Here is a 17,774-nt window from a genome sequence, read left to right on the forward strand (position 1 = left end):
TATTTAAAATTAAGCAACATCTACTTATTTAGAATTATCTACTTATTTAGAATTATCTAGAATTTTGGCACAGCTATAGAAAACAGAATACATCCAATCGAAAATTCCTTTGCCAATTCATTTACTGAGTTGAGTTGTCCAGAGTATCAAAGGCAAGAGACGAGACAGCCACTTGTCTGAAACAGTATAGGATCTCCTGCTTGAGGAGCTCCCTTTCAGATCTATTCTATTCTATTCTATTCTATTCTATTCTATTCTATTCTATTCTATTCTATTCTATTCTATTCTATTCTATTATTCTATTCTATTCTATTCTATTATTCTATTCTATTCTATTCTATTCTATTCTAAGGCAGCTATGGGAGCAATGTTTATACACAGGCTTCACAAAGTCAGAATATTTATACAATTAGAATCCTGTTACGGTAACAAGGCCACAAACAAGCCCTTCTTTAGTCCAGATCCAATGTGGGCAGGGCCGGATTTTCCTATAGGCTAACTAGGCTTCAGCCTAGGGCCTCAAGATCAAGAGGAGCCTTTTATTTATCCGTGCCACATTTTTTATAAAGGTTAGTACCAATTACAACATGTTTCATTTAATATATTGATATATATCACAGTAATGATGTATTTTATTATCTCTCATGTAATTTACAAACTTAAAAATGGGAGGTGAAAGGGCCCCATAAGTGGAATAGCCTAGGGCCTCTTTCCATCTAAATCCGGCCCTGAATGTGGGTCTACTTTCTTGTAAATGATATGTGCTCTTCAGGTGCTGTGCAAAGAAAGTTATTTTAAAAAATCAGCTGCATTATTGATGCAATTTATGACCCATGGAGTTCAAAGGGGGCCCATGAAGGGGATTTTTTTTAAAAAATTACAAAAATATTTTTAAAAAGCAAAACAATATTGGATATATATACTTCATACTCTATACTTTGTACGGGTAGCAAAAACGCCTTGCGGCCTTGTTTGACAACTTTTATTAATCTGAAACTGAGTGAAGTGTTATGTAATTTATTGAATTTTAATTTCATTCACTTATTTAAGCGTGCAAGTTTACTTTCATTTCATTTAGGAATATATTTTATATTTCATTTCAGTTTATGAATGGTTATGAAACGTCATCTCAAAAATCTGGAGCTCAAACACGCAAGGAAAAACAGAAACGCGTGCCCATGTGTAGGTGAGGTGTCCATTATTAGTCTTGTTCCTGCATTTAATAATCCTCTCGGCGGCCCTGCTCACGCCTTCTATGTATGGGGAAGGGCATTACACAAATTATCGAAAGCAAAAGTGACAAATGCGACTGGGGTGTGTGTGGAGAGAGAATTATCCGAAATAAAGGTGACACAGAAGGGTGCAAATAAGGCATGTGCATAAGTAAATACAAGGCTTGATGCCCTAATCCTTTTTAGAGGGCGTGAAGGTTCTCTATCAGGGCGAAACTGATTTAGCCAGATTTAACCCTCAGTCCTCGGTGATCGAAAAGATGCAACCCTCCCCATCGGTTTCTCCTCGTACAACAGTCAGTGGCTTACTCTGTTGAACTTCTGCCTGCAACAAAACGTAAAGTGGGCGGGGGGAGCTACGGGTTCTGTCTCAACAACCCGGAACAGAAAGTAGGACAATCTTTGGGAGGGGGGGGAATCGTGCGAAGGAAGCAGATGCAGGAACGGCCGGTTCCAACGACGGCTTTGCTCTTCCTGCCGCGGGTCTCTACGAAGCCATCAGACCCGGAAGTGCGGCGAGTGAGCCAATAGATTTGCCGTCCCTGCTCCTGCGCCGCGCAGCCGAAGCGGTCGGCTTCATGGCAGCCGTGGGCGAGGCGGGCGACGCGGGATCGGTGGGTGCAGCGGCGGCAGCGGGTCTCGGACGAAGGAAAGCCCACAGCAAGGTGAGTAGCCGCGGGGAGGCTGTGTGAGCGGAGTTGCCCTCCACGGAGCGCAGTTTAGGCTGCCCAACCCCGATTCATTGCAATCGCACTCCCATGATCCCCGTCTCGCTGGGTTATGGGAGTCGAAGCCCACGTCCGGAAGGCCGATGTGGATGGAGAAAGGCTGGCACAAGGTTACAACGGGGCTGAAAAATGTGACTTGTGGCCGTTTTTCACCGTTACCAACTTTCCAGCATCCCCCATGATCGTGTGATCAATATTCAGATGCTTGGCAACTGGTTCGTGTTTTATGATCATTGCTGTGTCCCAAGGTCATATGATCACCTTTTGCGACCTTCTCACAAGCAAAATCATTTGGGAAGGGAGATTCACTTAACAACCGGGTTACTAACTTATCAACTGCAACTTAACAACTGTGGCAAGGAAGGTTGTAAATTGGGGCAAAACTCGGTTTCGCTTAACAACAGAAATTTGGGGTCAATTGTGGTTGTAAGTCGAAGACTATCTGTATAGGAATTTTCTCTCTTCTGGTCTTGACACACCCACTTTCATGAGGTAAGCTTGAAAACAAAAATGGATAGACACCATTGGAAGAGCTTATATGGCTTTTTAAAAACTTGGCTAAGTCAGTCACTTATGGAAATGTTTTATGTCATACAGAAGAATTTTATCAATCATAACTAAGGAAGTCACTGTAGCCTGATCTGAGGCTACAGTTGAGGGGGGAATAGCTGCTTATAGAGACTTCTAACCAGCATTACAGTTGAATTGTTGCCAAAGTTAACACTGACATTTCCTGTGTGCATTAGAGGGTGTGAAATGTTTATATACATATTTGCCTATAAACAAAAATAGTAAAAAATTGTGTGGATTATATTTCAACGTACTATAAATGCCCATGAGGTATAGACCCATTTAATAATTTCAGATACTAAAAAATCATTAGATAAGGTCTTGCTCTATGTATGTGTTCAGATTTTTGTCTGATTCTGGATTTATGTTATTTTATGTAATAGTATACATTTGAGATATGGCAATCCTGTTTCTCCCTAGTTTAAAAAATAAAGGTATTTTCAAATGTATGTACCTTTAACTCGTAAAGTGGAAAAAGGTGGTTGCATGTAAATCTAAATAACTAAGTAACTAAAATTGCTATAATCTGATTTAATTAGCTTTATCATTTGATTTTATGGAATGGAAGCAATGTGCCACTTTATGCATTACATTGTTAGATACACTTTAAAATATGTTATGTGTGAGGTTTGATTGGCTGCATCTTTTTTTCAGTGTATGGTTTATGTCAATTGATAAATTAGGGAAGTCAAGTCTTTGGTTCTGAGGGGCTTTGCCCCCCATTCACACTGTATTTTCTTTCTTAACAAGTGCTGGTGCAAAATCAGGACCAGTTCTTTGATCATTCAAAACAGCAATGATTGTCATTGCAATATTTGAGCAATAAACTACATAATCTGTTAATAACTTTTATAAAATGTGATTTGTATACTTTCTGCCTTTCTACAAATTGTTACACAAGCTCAGCCATGGCCTGCTTTGCTTTGCTCTATATGTTTTACATAGTGCATATGCTGCAACAGACTGTTTCCAGATTAAGTTCAAATTGATATGTAATATTTAGGATTACTATTAGGGGTGCTGGGTTTCTTTTTCCTCCCCCCCCCCCCCATGTGATTTCTGTTACAAAAACATTTGCTGGATTTGTTCATTGTTAGTCTTCACTTTCTCTCCCATTCTTTAGCAGGATTTTTGAATATTTCAGCTGGACTGCATAAATATAGAATTTACTACCAGCAAAATATATTCAAAGTGATTATGAGGATATGCAGAGTGTCTCTTTTTATAGAAACAGGAAGTCCTCAACTACAACAATTCATTTAGTGCCCATTCAAAGTTCAGTGCTAAAAAAAACCTAATTTAAATTTTAAATTATTTGCTGCTTGGTCAGTTGATTAAGAATAATTTGAATTGCAGGATAGCAGATTTCTGGAAATAGAAACTGCTGTTAGGACCCTTTCTCTAGCACTTCAGCAAATCAACATTTATAAAGATGCTCACATATTGAATTATTTCTGTGACTGCTTTAGAGTCAGATAATTCAGAGAAATATAACTTGCATTCCTCCAGACACTGCTGGACACAGCTTTGAGTAGCTTCAGTTCCACTACAGAACTATAACTTTCATTATAGCTATGACAAAGGGTGCTGGGAATTGTGGTTCAGGAATGGAATGCCTCACATTCCTCACTCTTGAATTACATGGTGCTGAAATGCTAATTAAAATGCCTCAATGTGTTGACAAAGCTGAACACTTCCAGTATTGTGAGAACACAGTTTCTTCATTCAAGACAATCCAGTTCACATACTATTAAGAATCTCAGACACTGAATAATCAGTCAACTACAGAGACAATTAAAGATTTTTAAGAATCATATGCATGCTTTGATAATGGCAAATATGCTGAAGTTATTCCTTCTGTTTTGTTTTCTTTCCATGTCTGGGCTTTTCTTTCTGTTACTTTTTAAATGTAATTACCAGCAGTTGTTCCTGCCTCCTTTCTAACGTTACCTACCACCTTACCATGGGGTGTCAGCTATTTATTTTCAATGATTCACTTCTACATAAAATTAGTGCATTATCCTTGACATCTTCTGCTCTTTCTAAAATTTGCTCACTCATAAATCACCTAAAATTTTTAATCAGAGCAAAGCAAAACTGAAGCTTTAGATGTTGCAACACTCATTATTGACAATATTTTATACCAACAACAATTAAAAACCTTATTGTTTTCATTTTAAGTTGAGTTTTGGAGCTGATGTAATTTTATGTATCTCTTTTCTGTTACGAAAGAGTTTAAATTATGAGCAGGACCTTAGATCTCTTGGCTAAAATAATTAAACAATACAAGAAATGTGAAGGGGCGGTCATAATGTTTGTTTACATAATAGCAAACAAAAAAATACAAACAAAAAGTTGAGTTGTAAAAGTACACCTGTGTTTATAGAACACAGTCAAATATTTGATGTCAAACTGAAATCTATGTCTTTTGGAGTCATAATTAACTTGGAGCAGAATAGAGGATGTAAAGTATAATATTGTGTGAAAAAAAGGCAAAGAGTTAAAATATTCCAAGACACGGGTCCTCATATGAATTTTTGTTTCAGATTCTAAAATAAATAATTCAAGAAGACAAGACAATTAGGCTAAATAGTGAGACTCATCATAAGATCCCAGTTGCTGCTTGCAAGCCTCTACATGCAAATCTGGACTTTTGGGGACATCTTCAACTAACCCTTTGTCCTCCCTTCTGAAATGATGATGTGGAAGATTATGGGGCATCCCATGCAAGCCCAGAACACTTTATTTGGAAGGAAACTTGGATAAAGAAAATTTCATATGTAGAAGCCCTTACATGCATTATGGGAATTTTTTTGGATCCTGACCTCTGCAAGTGTTTGAAAAAAATACTCATGATTTTGGTGATCCTAAAAAAATAATAATCCTAATCTGATAAAATGTCAATCGACTGGGCACGCTTGTGACTTTTGATTCATTGAGGAAAAAAGCTACAAGTTGCAAGTTTTTTTCCTTGTCTGATTTTGTTGCCGACCATTTAATCTCTTCATAATATTGCTTGCAGTTTAATAGCTTCTTCACATTGGCTTTGCTTCCGCCGTCATTCTTGCAACCTCCTGCCTTGCCCTCTTTAATTAAAGTGCCATTAGGAAATATTAATTCGGATGTCTTAAGGCTTCTTTCCACTGTTAAGACATATATCGGAAGTGGCATCACACATTTCTCAAGAAATAATCGGGTGCATGTTTTGCTAGCAGATCCTGCAGTTTGGACAAGATGTATATTCCCAAGGTACAAAAGCGTCATGTTGCAAGCTGCTTCTATACATGAATCATAAATTATGTGCTTGGAAAATAATTAAAGGTGGTCCATAGCCTACTTTGTCTGAGAGTTCTAATTGAGTTAGCTGTATAACTTTCAACTTAATCGAATAATCTAATGAGTACAAAAGTCTTACAACTTCCCATCAGATCTATTGCAGGATTCTTCTGCATAAGTAAAACACTTGCATTTTTTGGAATTTATTAACGGCTTAACAAACTGGCCTGTTTTTTTAAATTATTATTATTATTTGAGATTTTTTATGTCAAATACCTAATATAAGTATCTATTATTATTTCAACATCTTTTCCATAATGAGTATTCTGGGGAAAAAAATGATTTTGTTATTGTAAAGCAATACTTCATTTTGGAATAGAAACCAATCTAGCTATTTTAGTTCCCAACTAGGTTATTCCTTCCAATTCTTAAAACTACTTGTACCAGTCTACGATATTCTTTTAATCTATGAAAACCTATTCATGAAATGGCGGTTATTTTATATACGGAATTGATAAAAGCTGGCATATAAATGTACTCTAGTTGCAACATGGTACTTTCGTGCCTAAATTTATTGGTAGGCAAATTGCTGGAAAACCGAGAAACTGGCATTGCCTGCAAAAATGCCTATTTTATGATTCCACTTCATCCTTAAAAAAAATATCAGAGTACAGGACACATTTCTGAGTTGATTTTGTTTTGGCTCTAGTTAAAAATAAACTTATGCATCACAAATCTTACTTCCTTCACTGCTTTCTCCAGGATAATCCTCGTAACAGCTGTTAAAAGACGACAAACAATACAATTTAAATACTGAAATATATTTTACTGATCAAGTAAAATGGATCCATGTTCAATTGGAAATCAGCTGCAAGCTAGCAGCGATTGTCATAAAGCATACTTTACTTCTCAAACTGGCTTCAAGACTAATCAAGATTTATCAGCAACTGATCTGTTACTTCTTCAGCTTAGAACTGGGATAACGCTTTCAGAGACTCATACAATCTGCTTCCATCACGCTAAAGTTTACCTTGATAGGTATGAAGACTTGCAAAAGTCATGTTGCGATCCTTTCAATATGCACAAAAAGCTCTCCAGGAAAAACTTGCATGCAATTGATATAGATGATGCATCTTTTCTAAGTGCCAAGTTTGGACGTCAATTTATACCAGGCTGGAAGCTTTGCCCCAAATGTACACAGATAATAAATGGAAATGCAGAGGTTGAGTCTGAAGACCGTCAACGAAGGAGACTTGATTCAGACGTATGTATATGGGACCATTTTTTCAACTATCTAAGTACTGGACTAAAGCTGTAACTTTTGCAGTTATGTGATAGTAAATCCCACCCACTGAAAAAAAAAGTGGTACCTCTAAATATATGTGCCACAGGAGACAGGTTAAGAGTATGAAAAGAATAGCATCAATCCCCTCTCTTAAAATACTAAGAGTACACTCAGTTCTGTACAGTCCCTGAATGTATGACTCTTACTGGATAAGCAATGTATGAAGAAAATGCCATCACAGTTTAAACATCAGAAATGGCGTTTTCATGTAAAATTGCAACTTCTCAGTTGAATCTTTGTATGAATTGTATGTATGAATGAGCTCTAATCCTTTTAAGGGGAAAAGAGACCAAATCATTTCATGGGAACAGGGAGAAAATAACTGTTCAGCTTTTGAAATGCAATATGCATAAGCTTTTCCCATAACTTTCAACTCAGTCAAACAAATTTCTGTTTTATTCAAACCAGGAAGCAAAAATTAAAGAGCTGTTTAAATAAAGTGGCTTTTCATGAACATGTTAGCGATATTTTCCTGGTTTGTATGATGATATGATCTTAACTTTTTTTATAATACTTAAAGGCAAATTAGCCAGGATGAGACCATATAATTTGTGTAAGCAGTGAGATTTTATCAACACATTGCATATCTTGAGATTTAAAAGAATTTAAGATACTAGAATGGAATGTGCTACTTCAGACTGATGGTAGACTACACTTTTACAAATCCCCTATGTAACATACTCTGCAAATATGAAACAGGGTAGGAAGAAGCACAATGAAGAGAGATTCAAACATCTCCCTACTTTTTTAATGCTTTTCCTGCAAGGTATATTTCATTATGGGGAACATTTGAAAACTGAATTACTATCTGCAGTCTGAAACTGCACACTCCTTAGAGCGCTTATATGATTGATAGGGGAAGATTTATCTTCCAAACAATAAGGAGCACCGTGATGGAAGATTTTCATCTTTAAAACTGAACTTGGTATCCAGCTTTGCACAGTCTATGTTTAATGAAGACATGCTACAGTTATTTCCTATTTTGGAAATTAGCAATTTCAACCAAACTTGGTACACAGATGACTTACTGTCTGGAAAAAGTACTGTGGGGGTAAGACACCCCTAACTCCTCTCAGGGTGTGCATGTGTGCGTGTGTTCCAGCATGACTCTGGAACGCCTGGGCCGCTGAAATGAAAAGGAGTGGTTTATATCTATAGTGTCAAATCACAGTACTTTTGACAGTGATAGTGTGCATTTTGGATTCAAGTTCTGTTAAGATACAGCCTTTTGTGCCTTAAAATGGCTTCTATTGTACAGCACAGTGAAGTTGCCATGGTGACAGCTTCACATTAAGTCACAAGTGGGAACCCTCTCTTAAGGGGGATTGATTCATTAAAAAAAACACATCCTAGGCCCTCAGCTTCAAGCAGAGAGAGCAAGTTGTCGGGGGAAGTGCCTGCTAATGCAGATAATTGCCTCAAAGTCTGTTCCCTGTAGAATTTTTCCCAGGCTGTTGGCCAGTGCAATTAGGTCTCTAATTCTCACCACAGTGGTTGAGGCAGCTTTCTCCTACAACTGGTAACAGGGCCAGGCCCAAGTGTCTTTTTCTTACATTTATTTTATTGTATTCCATAATAATAGATTTCATTGCTGTAACAATACCTCCAAGGATCATCAGGTGATTGGCCAAGTGCAATCGAAGGCTAAAAAAATGAAACAACAGCGTAGACAAGAAACTCCCGAGGAGAGGAATATTAGACTTGTGCTGCAGTGTGAAAGAGCTGCTATCTCTAGAGCTTCAGAGACAGTACAGCAGTGTGAGGCCCGACTATAGGTTATGGAAGAGACAGCTGCTACATCTAGCTTCAGAGACAGTACAACAGCATGAGGACCGACTACAGGAAATGAGAGATAGAGCCAGACAATCACGGACTGCGCAACATTTTAGCTTAGCATTGGAAGGATTCCACTATGATCCACATGCAGTATGCAAGTATTACCATCAGAAAAATGGAAATGGTACTTTGATTTGACACTATAGATATAATTAATTCATTTTCCTGTCTAATACAGGATTGGGATAAATAAATACCTGGGCAACGCTGGGTTATCAGCTAGTGGGAAATAAAAAGAGAAGTGAAGAATGTACCCTCTTTATTAAAGTAACTATTCCTGTTTCCATTAACTTGCATCTCTAAGGGTATATTCCTATCCAATTTATTATCTTTGCTTTCTTTTGACTGTTAATATTACTATTACTTTTATTCATTGAGATATCTCATAAGCAACTTAGAGCACAGTTGATACCATAAATAAAAAGAGAAGTGTATATTTGGCTTCAGCTTCAGTGTTTGTCTCTTAGCTGAAATATGATATCACTTAATTAGAAATGCTTTGAATTTTTAAAAATGAAATTGTCTGTATTTATTCAGGGGCGTACAACTAAAGCCTTGAAGTTTGCTAATCCAGGACGGCATACTGGATTTCCTCAAGAAGCAGCAAACAAAAGAGAAAAAAGAAAACTACAAACGAAAAGTACATCCGTTAATTCAGACAGGTAGACTGTTTATGGATTGATTGCCTTTGCTTTTTAACTTTGAGGGAAAATTCTTCTGCTTACATATGGATTATAATTTAGAACTGCTTAAATGCATGGATTTTTTCCCCATGTTTGTGCATAGGAATAAAAAAAGTTGCATTGTCCAATTATTATAAAGCTGCTTGAAAAGTGGGAAATCACTGCAGTCGTGGTATCCATGATTTTTCCCAGATTACGGGAAATGTTCTTGGTGCAATTTATTTATTTATTTACTTATATATTTATTGTCCCGAGACAAAAACAATAAATTGTTCTTGGAAGTTTTTGTCTTTTTGGTGCAATACAGATTGCACTAAGAAAAATTGGATTTCTTTACTGAGAAAGCAGAAGAAAGCTGATTAGAAGCACACATTACCTTCCTTTTTGCTACCCTGTTTTCCCCAAAATAAGACCTTCGCAGATAATAAGCCCAATCGGGCTTTTGAGTGCATGTGCTAAAATAAGCCCTCCCTCCCAAAATAACCCCTCCCCTAAAATATTTTAACACATGCGCAGCTTTCCCTGCCATTTCCTTGGGGGGGGGGGAACATGTCCCACATGCACCTGCCATCTACATGAAACAGCCTCGCGGAGGCCACTCCTACAAACCCTAGCTACTGCGCCCCATCTCTTAGTGACAGCTGCAAAAAGAGCAACGCTAGGCCTGCAAGAGCATGCCAGAAACAGACAGAACTTCTGGCCCTCTCTGGATCAGCTGATCTGTGGGCCGCAGGCCGTGATTAAGGGGCCTTCTGCACCTCAAAAATAATAAGACCTCCCCGAAAATAAGGCCAAGCACTTATTTCGGGAGGTCCAAAGAAAAGAAGACATTGTCTTATTTTCGGGGAAACACGGTACTTGTCATTTGTTCCAGTATTCTTCATTACTGTTATTTAGCCATTGAGTTTTTATAAAACATTTTATATTTTATAGCAGCTTCAGGACAGCAGCAATCAAAGTGCTCTGGAAGAAGTACTTGAAATTTGTGGCAGTGGATTTTTCTATATCCTAGATTAATTTTCCATAGCCTAATGCTAGCTGATCGTAGTTAGTTACCTCCTACCCCGCCCCCCCCCATATTTTTTTCTGCTTGGGGTCTTTGGGTTCTGTAAGACTGAATGTTCAAATTCAAAGCTATCTCAGTAAAAGGCAGCAATGCCAGCATAGATAAATAAAACTTCTTAGGACTAGAAATGCTTACATCTAAGATGATCTAATTAAAGTGATCCAGGTTTCTTCTACAGTATGTTTGCAAACTATGTTCAGATATTATAAAGAGCTAATGCCAAATTTGAACATTGGTTTGTCATGTTATGTCTTATCATCCCTAACTAATATGGACTGTAGCAAGAAACTGAAATTTGTGGACCAAGGTATCTGGAATGCACCACGTTGCTGTAGCTGGATTTAAATCTTCTTTGTATCACCTTTCTTGTCGAATCTCTCCATTTTTACCTTAAAATCCCTTTAAAACTTTGGATTGATAATGAAGGAACCAAGCTCAGTTTTATTGTTGTCTGGATTGCAGAACACCGAAACCCTGCCCAAGGGGAATGTTAAAACTTAAAATACTTCATTGGTCTATGTTACTTACCATATTTTTCGGAGTATAAGACCCACCAGAGTATAAAATGCACCAAGGTTTTGAAGAGGCAATTTTTTTTAAAAAGTAGGTAGATAGAGGGATAGAGAGGGAGAGAAAGAGAGAGAAATACAGTAGGTAGGTAGTGAGAGAGAGAGAGTAGTTAGGTAGGTAGATAAAGGGATAGAGAGAGAGAAAAATAGAGAGAGTGTGTGTAGATAGGTAGGTAGAGGGATAGAGAAAGAGATAGAGAAATACTAGGGAGAGAGAGAGAGAGTAGGTAGGTTGGTAGGTAGAGAAAGGGAGAGAGAGAGAAAGAAAGAGAGAAAGAAAGAAAGAGAGAAATACAGTAGATAGGTATGGAGAGAGGGTAGGTAGGTAGGTAGATAAAGAGAGAGAGAAATACAAGAGGGAGAGAGAGTGTGTGTGTAGGTAGGTAGAAGGATATAGAGGGAAAATAGAGAGATAGAGAAATACAGTAGATAGGGAGGGAGAGTAGGTAGGTCGGTAGGTAAAGGGATAGAGAGAGAGAGAAATAGAGAGAGAGAGAAATACAGTAGATAGAGAGGGAGGGAGAGAGAGTAGGTAGGTAGGTAGGTAAAGGGATAGGGAGAGAGAGAAATAGAGATAGAGAAATACAGTAGGGGGGGGAGAGAGAATGTGTAGGTAGGTAGGTACTTTTTAAAGCATTTTTAAACTACCAGTTCTGAACAAGTAGTTTAAAAATGCTTTCATTTTTTTTTAAATTGGCCATGCCCACCCATCACATGACCCCCACCCACCAAGCACACCCACCAAGCCATACCCACAGAACAGGTAGGGAAAATTTTTGAATTTCACAAGTGCTTTCTTCTTATCCCATTAGAAGAACCGACTTGGTAGACCAGACTGCCTCCCCACTCCGGTGGGTAAGCTACATGTAATTGAAAAAAGATGGTCCTTCAAACAACCTGGCCCCTGGCCATGTAGAGCTTAAATGTGCCACAACCAGCACTTTGAATTGGACCCGGAAGCAAATCAGGAGCCAGTGCAGCTCTTGCAAGAGAGGGACCAATCTGGACTTGCATAAAACCATTCAAGCCAGTGTATTTTGAACTAATTGAAGTTTCCATAAACTTTTCAAGGACCGTTCTATGTCATATTAGTTTATATCTGCTGCTCCTTAGTACAACAAACTAGAGAAATTCACCTGTCAGGAGTTTTAAACTGAATTGTCTATTATTTAAAATAGAGTGTCTAGTATTACAAATTATTGTTAATTGTTGGTTGCTTGTATTTTTCCTTCCAGGCAATTAATAGCAGCAAAGAGCAAGGTATATGACGGCCAAGGCTTTCTGCTTTTCAGCGGGATAGACCTGTGTGACTGCCTTGATGAAGACTGCCTTGGGTGTTTCTATGCCTGCTCCAAGTGCGGCTCCCGCAAGTGTGGACCTGAATGCCGTTGTGATCGCAAGTGGCTATATGAGCAAATCGAGATAGAAGGAGGGGGAATTATTCGTAATAAGCATGTGATATAGCCTGGGCTCTGCATTTCATTGCTGAGCCACAGGAAGGTTGTTCATAAAATGTAATCGGTTCATATTTCCAGTTAAGATTCAGTGTTATGCAAACAAGCAATAGGTAAAGGGAAGTTTATGTCATCTGTACAGAAGAAAAATTAGAAGGTTGTCTAAGTATTTGTGAATTTTTTAACAGACAAGCTAATAAGAGTGGGCGTTGGCTAATACTAATTGCGTACTTCATGTGGTATTTTTTTTCCTCCAGATCATTATTGCTGCCTTTTATAGGAAATCTTTTTGAGTATTTCCTTGTTCTGGACCATGGTTTTTCCTGCAGACATTTTAAGTACTAGCAGCATAAGCAGTATTACTTGTGGGAAATGGGTGATTTGAGAAGGTTGTTGCATGATAAACAGAAAACACAGAGGTCAGACTAAGATTTTCAAGAAGACGGCATACCTTTCTGAAACAGTAATGTGAAAGTGATTGACCTTTTTTTGCAAACAAGAGTTTCCATGTGAAGAAGGAATTATATTATGCCTTCAACAGTATTTTGCTGCTGGTGGAAAGGAAGTCACCAAAGTTACAGCCTCCGACAATATTTCTGTTATGAATATCTTGCTTGGAGACTTTATACCTGAATCCATAGATTGATGGAGAATGTGTGGCTGGAAAGTGACACCCTGTCACCTTAGCTTTAATAAATACACAAAATGTATTTGATGGAATTATACAAGCATATGTATGATGAGACATTTATGGTCTTTCTCAGTAATAGGTAATGCTTGTAATCTACTCAGATAATTAGCCCATGTACCTCAGGTAAAATGCATGTACACTTAGTCTGATACAAATAGTGCATGTTATAGAAATGTGAGGTTCAGGATTGACCAGAAAAGATATTGTTTGTATTGGAGATATTTTTAAAGGCATGCCAAATATCTTTATATCTTGTTTTTAAAAACTGAAATTGTTGTGTTATTAATATGCAGATATTAATAAAGAATTGATTTTCATCAAAATATCTGTTTTATTATTTATTCTGTTACTATATGTGATTAAATGTGGCCTAATTCAGAAAGAAAAGAGGATATAAATAATTAAGGAATTGTATTATGGTACCATTATATAAAATTTTGTTGAATTACTAGAACATGTAATTTCTGCATACAGTCATGTCCAAAAATACTAAAATTTAAAATAAGGATTCTATCAAGTACCATATTTTTCGAAATATAAGATGCCCCTTTTTCCCTAAAAAAAGCCTGAAAATCTGGGTGTGACTTATACACTGAATACAGCATTTTTTTGCTTCCTGAGACCCTGCCCCCTTCGCAAAAATGCCCATACGTAGTCAAATAATCACCAGAAAGGGGAAAGTCAAATAAGACACCAAATAATCAAAAACCAAAAGGGGAGGCCCTGCTTGTAGGAGGCTTTCAGGGAGCTCCTGGGGGCTGGGGAGGGCAGAAATGGGCAAAAAATGGCCCGATTTTTGCTCAATTTTGCCCACCAGAAGCACTCTATAAGTTTCCTAAAGACTATCCATGCCCCCCCTTTGGGGGGGGGCAAAAAAGGGGCCATTTTTTTGCCAAAAATGGGCCATTTTTAAAATCGTTTTTGCCCCCAACCCCAGGAGCACTCTACAAGCCTCCTAAGGGCTATTCATCTCCCAAGTGTGTTTAAATGAATTTCTCAACCCTTTGTTTCAGATGTTTCAGATGTTTCAGATATTATATAAGAGAAAGGGGAGAGGGAGGGAAGAAGAAAGAAAGAGAGAGAGAAAGAAAGAAAGATTCCCTCCAAGGTTAATTAAATCAAATTAGCTATATTGAAAATTTTGAAATCTTGTATGCCACAACACTGGAGTTTCCTCACAAGCTCACTCTATTAAAACTCAAATGTAGGGTGTTCTACATGTAAGCTTCCTATATAGCATATGTTTTTAAGTCCAGTGGTAGACCTTAAACTAGTGTCAGTATGTGGTTAAACTTTATTACTTTGATATTTTAGGGTTGGAACTTGCAAGTAGAAAAAAATATTGTCTATATATTATTGTTATGTATGGATGTTATAATTTATCTGATGTCTCTGATATATGGATTTTATTCTTTTAGATTCATATCTTTGTGGGCTGGCTGTATTGGGAAGAAACGGGATAAAAAGATAAAAATAAAGCTAACTGGGATTCAGGCACTGGACTGAGTGTTAACTATTAAAAATTAACTGAACTAATGGTATCTCTTATGTATTACTATTCCTTTACTACTGAAATGGCTGCTATTTGGTTTTTCTGAATTCAGTGCAGCCCATAAAGAAATCTTAAGAGTCCACCATCCTGGAGAGGAGGAGCCAATGCTCTGAGATCGCCGCTGATACTTTTGCTGCTGGGTGGTCCAAACAGACTTAAACCGTCCCGCAGAGATGGTGAACGGGGAGAATACATTGCAAAGTCCCTGATCGATCCAGGAGAAGTTCTTTTAGCTGGCAACAAAAGTTGGGACGGCTCCGAAACAGAAGGATACGGAAAGAGAAAGTGTTTTTAGCTGGTGAGGAATGTTTACCGTTTTAAAAGAAACTGCCCATAAAAAACTTAAAGTTAATTTAAATTTGAGAACAGAAGAAATAAGCGGCGGAATTAAGCCTTGAAAGGTTTTGGACAGTGGGTTATCTTACCTTTTAAATGCTATTTTCATGGATAGAATTTATGCAAGCCTTTTAAAATGAATGGATTAAGTTTTCTTCTATCTTTTTTTAATTATTATTTTTTGCAACCTATGGATTAAAATTCTCCTTCATTACTGCGTGTGTTTTTCCCTTTTTCTTCTCTATTTCATTCAAGAATTTGACTTTTTTTTAAACTTGGAATAAAAAAGATACAAAAGGCAACAAAGAAAATTGTAACAACAGAGGGAAAGACAACTGCTACTCGGAGGCTGGAGGTTTGTGTATTGGAAATAACATTTTTACTTTCCTCACTGATTATTCTGGCTTGGCACTTCAAGGTCTCACTGTTTTGTCTATAGAGAGTGATAAGAAGAAAAGCATGCAGATGTTCCTTTGAAGTATATCTTTAACCAGAGAAAAGTGAAAATAAGACCTTATTGTGAATTTATGCTTAATCTTGTAAAAATTTTCCAAGCCAGAGCAGCAGTGTTTGTCAGCTGCAGATAATGGTACAATCTCAACAGCAGAAAGAAACTAAGTTTGCAAAAGATATTGTTAGAAATTCAGAAATGATCAAACACATTTGAGAAGACGGAGAAGAAGTTGGAAAATCTAGAGCATCTAACAATAAAATATGATGAAGAAGTTGGAGATGTTTATCAAGTGGAAAAAGTGGAGGTTAGAGTCCTAAAAACCAAAGAGAAAAATGACCACAAAGAAATTAAATCCGCTGATATCTATGGTGATTGGTTTGTGTTCGGTTTTTAGGATTCTAACCTCCACCATGCTCTTGTTATTTTTCTTGGGGTGGGGAAAAGTTAAATTCCTAGTTAAACATTGTGCATTTCTTCTTTTGTAACTATTACCCTTTCAGCTGAAAGAGCTTTAAAGCTAGGGCATTAAAAAACTCGTGCATAATGAGCTATTGTTTATACTGTAAATATATCTAAGCTAAGCCACAGACTGAAGTTGGACCACTTAATCACATTAGACTTTTTATATTAGTGGTCTGAAGAGAGTTCTGAGCTGTATCACTTGTATTTTTACCAAATAGTTTTTGGTTTTTTTTTGAAATTATTGTCTTTAAACAAATAGAAATCATGTTAGTGAGTCTAGGCTAATGTAGGATTTTTTGGAGGAAACCTTGTCAGTTCCTCTTGAACAATAGATTTCTATCTACTCAGCAAAAATCAGATGAATTATGGTCTGTCAATACGTGTTTTGCTTGTATGTGCACTGAGAGCTTATGCACCAGAGACAAATTCCTTGTGTGTCCAATCACACTTGGCCAATAAAAAATTATGTTCTATTCTAGTCTTACATTAAACTTTGATAAAAATTTTAGGAGATGTCAGAGAGTCTGGAACTTAGATATTCTCTAAAATCTCCCATTTGTAGGTGATTTAAATTCCATTCACAATAGAACACCCTGTCATGATGGACTCCCTAGCTATATTTTTTAAATCATGCATACTACACATAGGAAACATTTTTATGTTTGTTTTGAATTAATACACTACTTATTCAAGTAACAGCAGGAAGATATTTCAATCTGCCATACAAAATATTTATATTCAAACACTGAGGTTGAATCTATAACCTATTAAAATGTCTGCTCTATGCACATTCACAATTAAAAGCAGTAACCCCGGGTTGGTTGGTTGGTTTTATCCCTTCTAGACAATTGACTACTGAAGATTGCCTGGTGTAGTCCTGGCAGTTTTGTTGTGAAGGTTTTTCAGAAGTAGTTTGCCATCGCCTCCTTTCTGAGGCTGAGAGAAAGTGACTGGCCCAAGGTTACCCAGCTACCTTGTGCCTAAAACAGGACTATAATTCAGTCTTTCATTTTCTAATCTGATGCCTTAACTATTACACCAAATTGGCTTTCAACCCTAGTTATTATACAGTTTGATTTCCCTCATGATGATAAGATCACTGTTTTCCTTTTAAAAGGCCAATTTTTAAATGTATCAAGAGTAGTAACAATTTTTTTGTCTATAGCTATTGTCTATTAGCCTACAGGAATTGGCTACTATTTTCCTCATAATATAATATATACACATACACATGAATTTTAGACCATGCTTCAGTGTTTGTTAGCTTAGTCTTTGAAAATAAATTAATAAATAAGAAACCAGTTATTTTTCTAACTATATCATTTATTTTATTCTAATGAATCCAAATTCAGCTTTAAAAAATTTTGCTGGGTTGATCCAGTGAATAAGATACATGTTGGCGGCATCTTTATTACCAAGGTATTAAGCCAAGTTGAATATTAAGTAATTTACACCTGTGTAAATTCTATGGCATTGGAAATTACTTGATACTACCCAAAATTCAAAGTTTTACTGGAGAA

The 17,774-nt window shown here is 37.0% G+C and overlaps 1 protein-coding gene across 2 annotated transcripts; it reads left to right on the top strand.

The window, feature by feature from the left end:
* The first annotated feature begins 1,673 nt into the window (after positions 1 to 1,673).
* Positions 1,674 to 13,773, top strand: ARL14EP (ARF like GTPase 14 effector protein). 2 transcript variants are annotated; one of them, XM_081949253.1, is made up of 5 exons: positions 1,674 to 1,897; positions 5,077 to 5,779; positions 6,569 to 7,070; positions 9,525 to 9,649; positions 12,541 to 13,773. In XM_081949253.1, exons 3-5 carry the CDS (start codon positions 6,648 to 6,650, stop codon positions 12,767 to 12,769), a joined length of 777 nt encoding a protein of 258 aa, XP_081805379.1. In that variant the 5' UTR covers positions 1,674 to 1,897; positions 5,077 to 5,779; positions 6,569 to 6,647; the 3' UTR covers positions 12,770 to 13,773. The 2 variants fall into 2 exon arrangements, with proteins under 2 accessions (XP_081805379.1, XP_081805378.1); XM_081949252.1 differs by lacking the exon at positions 5,077 to 5,779.
* The last annotated feature ends 4,001 nt before the right edge of the window (positions 13,774 to 17,774 follow it).

The sequence above is a fragment of the Natrix helvetica genome (genome assembly GCF_964273705.1).
Source record: "Natrix helvetica genome assembly, chromosome: 1".
Classification (NCBI taxonomy): Eukaryota; Metazoa; Chordata; class Lepidosauria; order Squamata; family Natricidae; genus Natrix; species Natrix helvetica.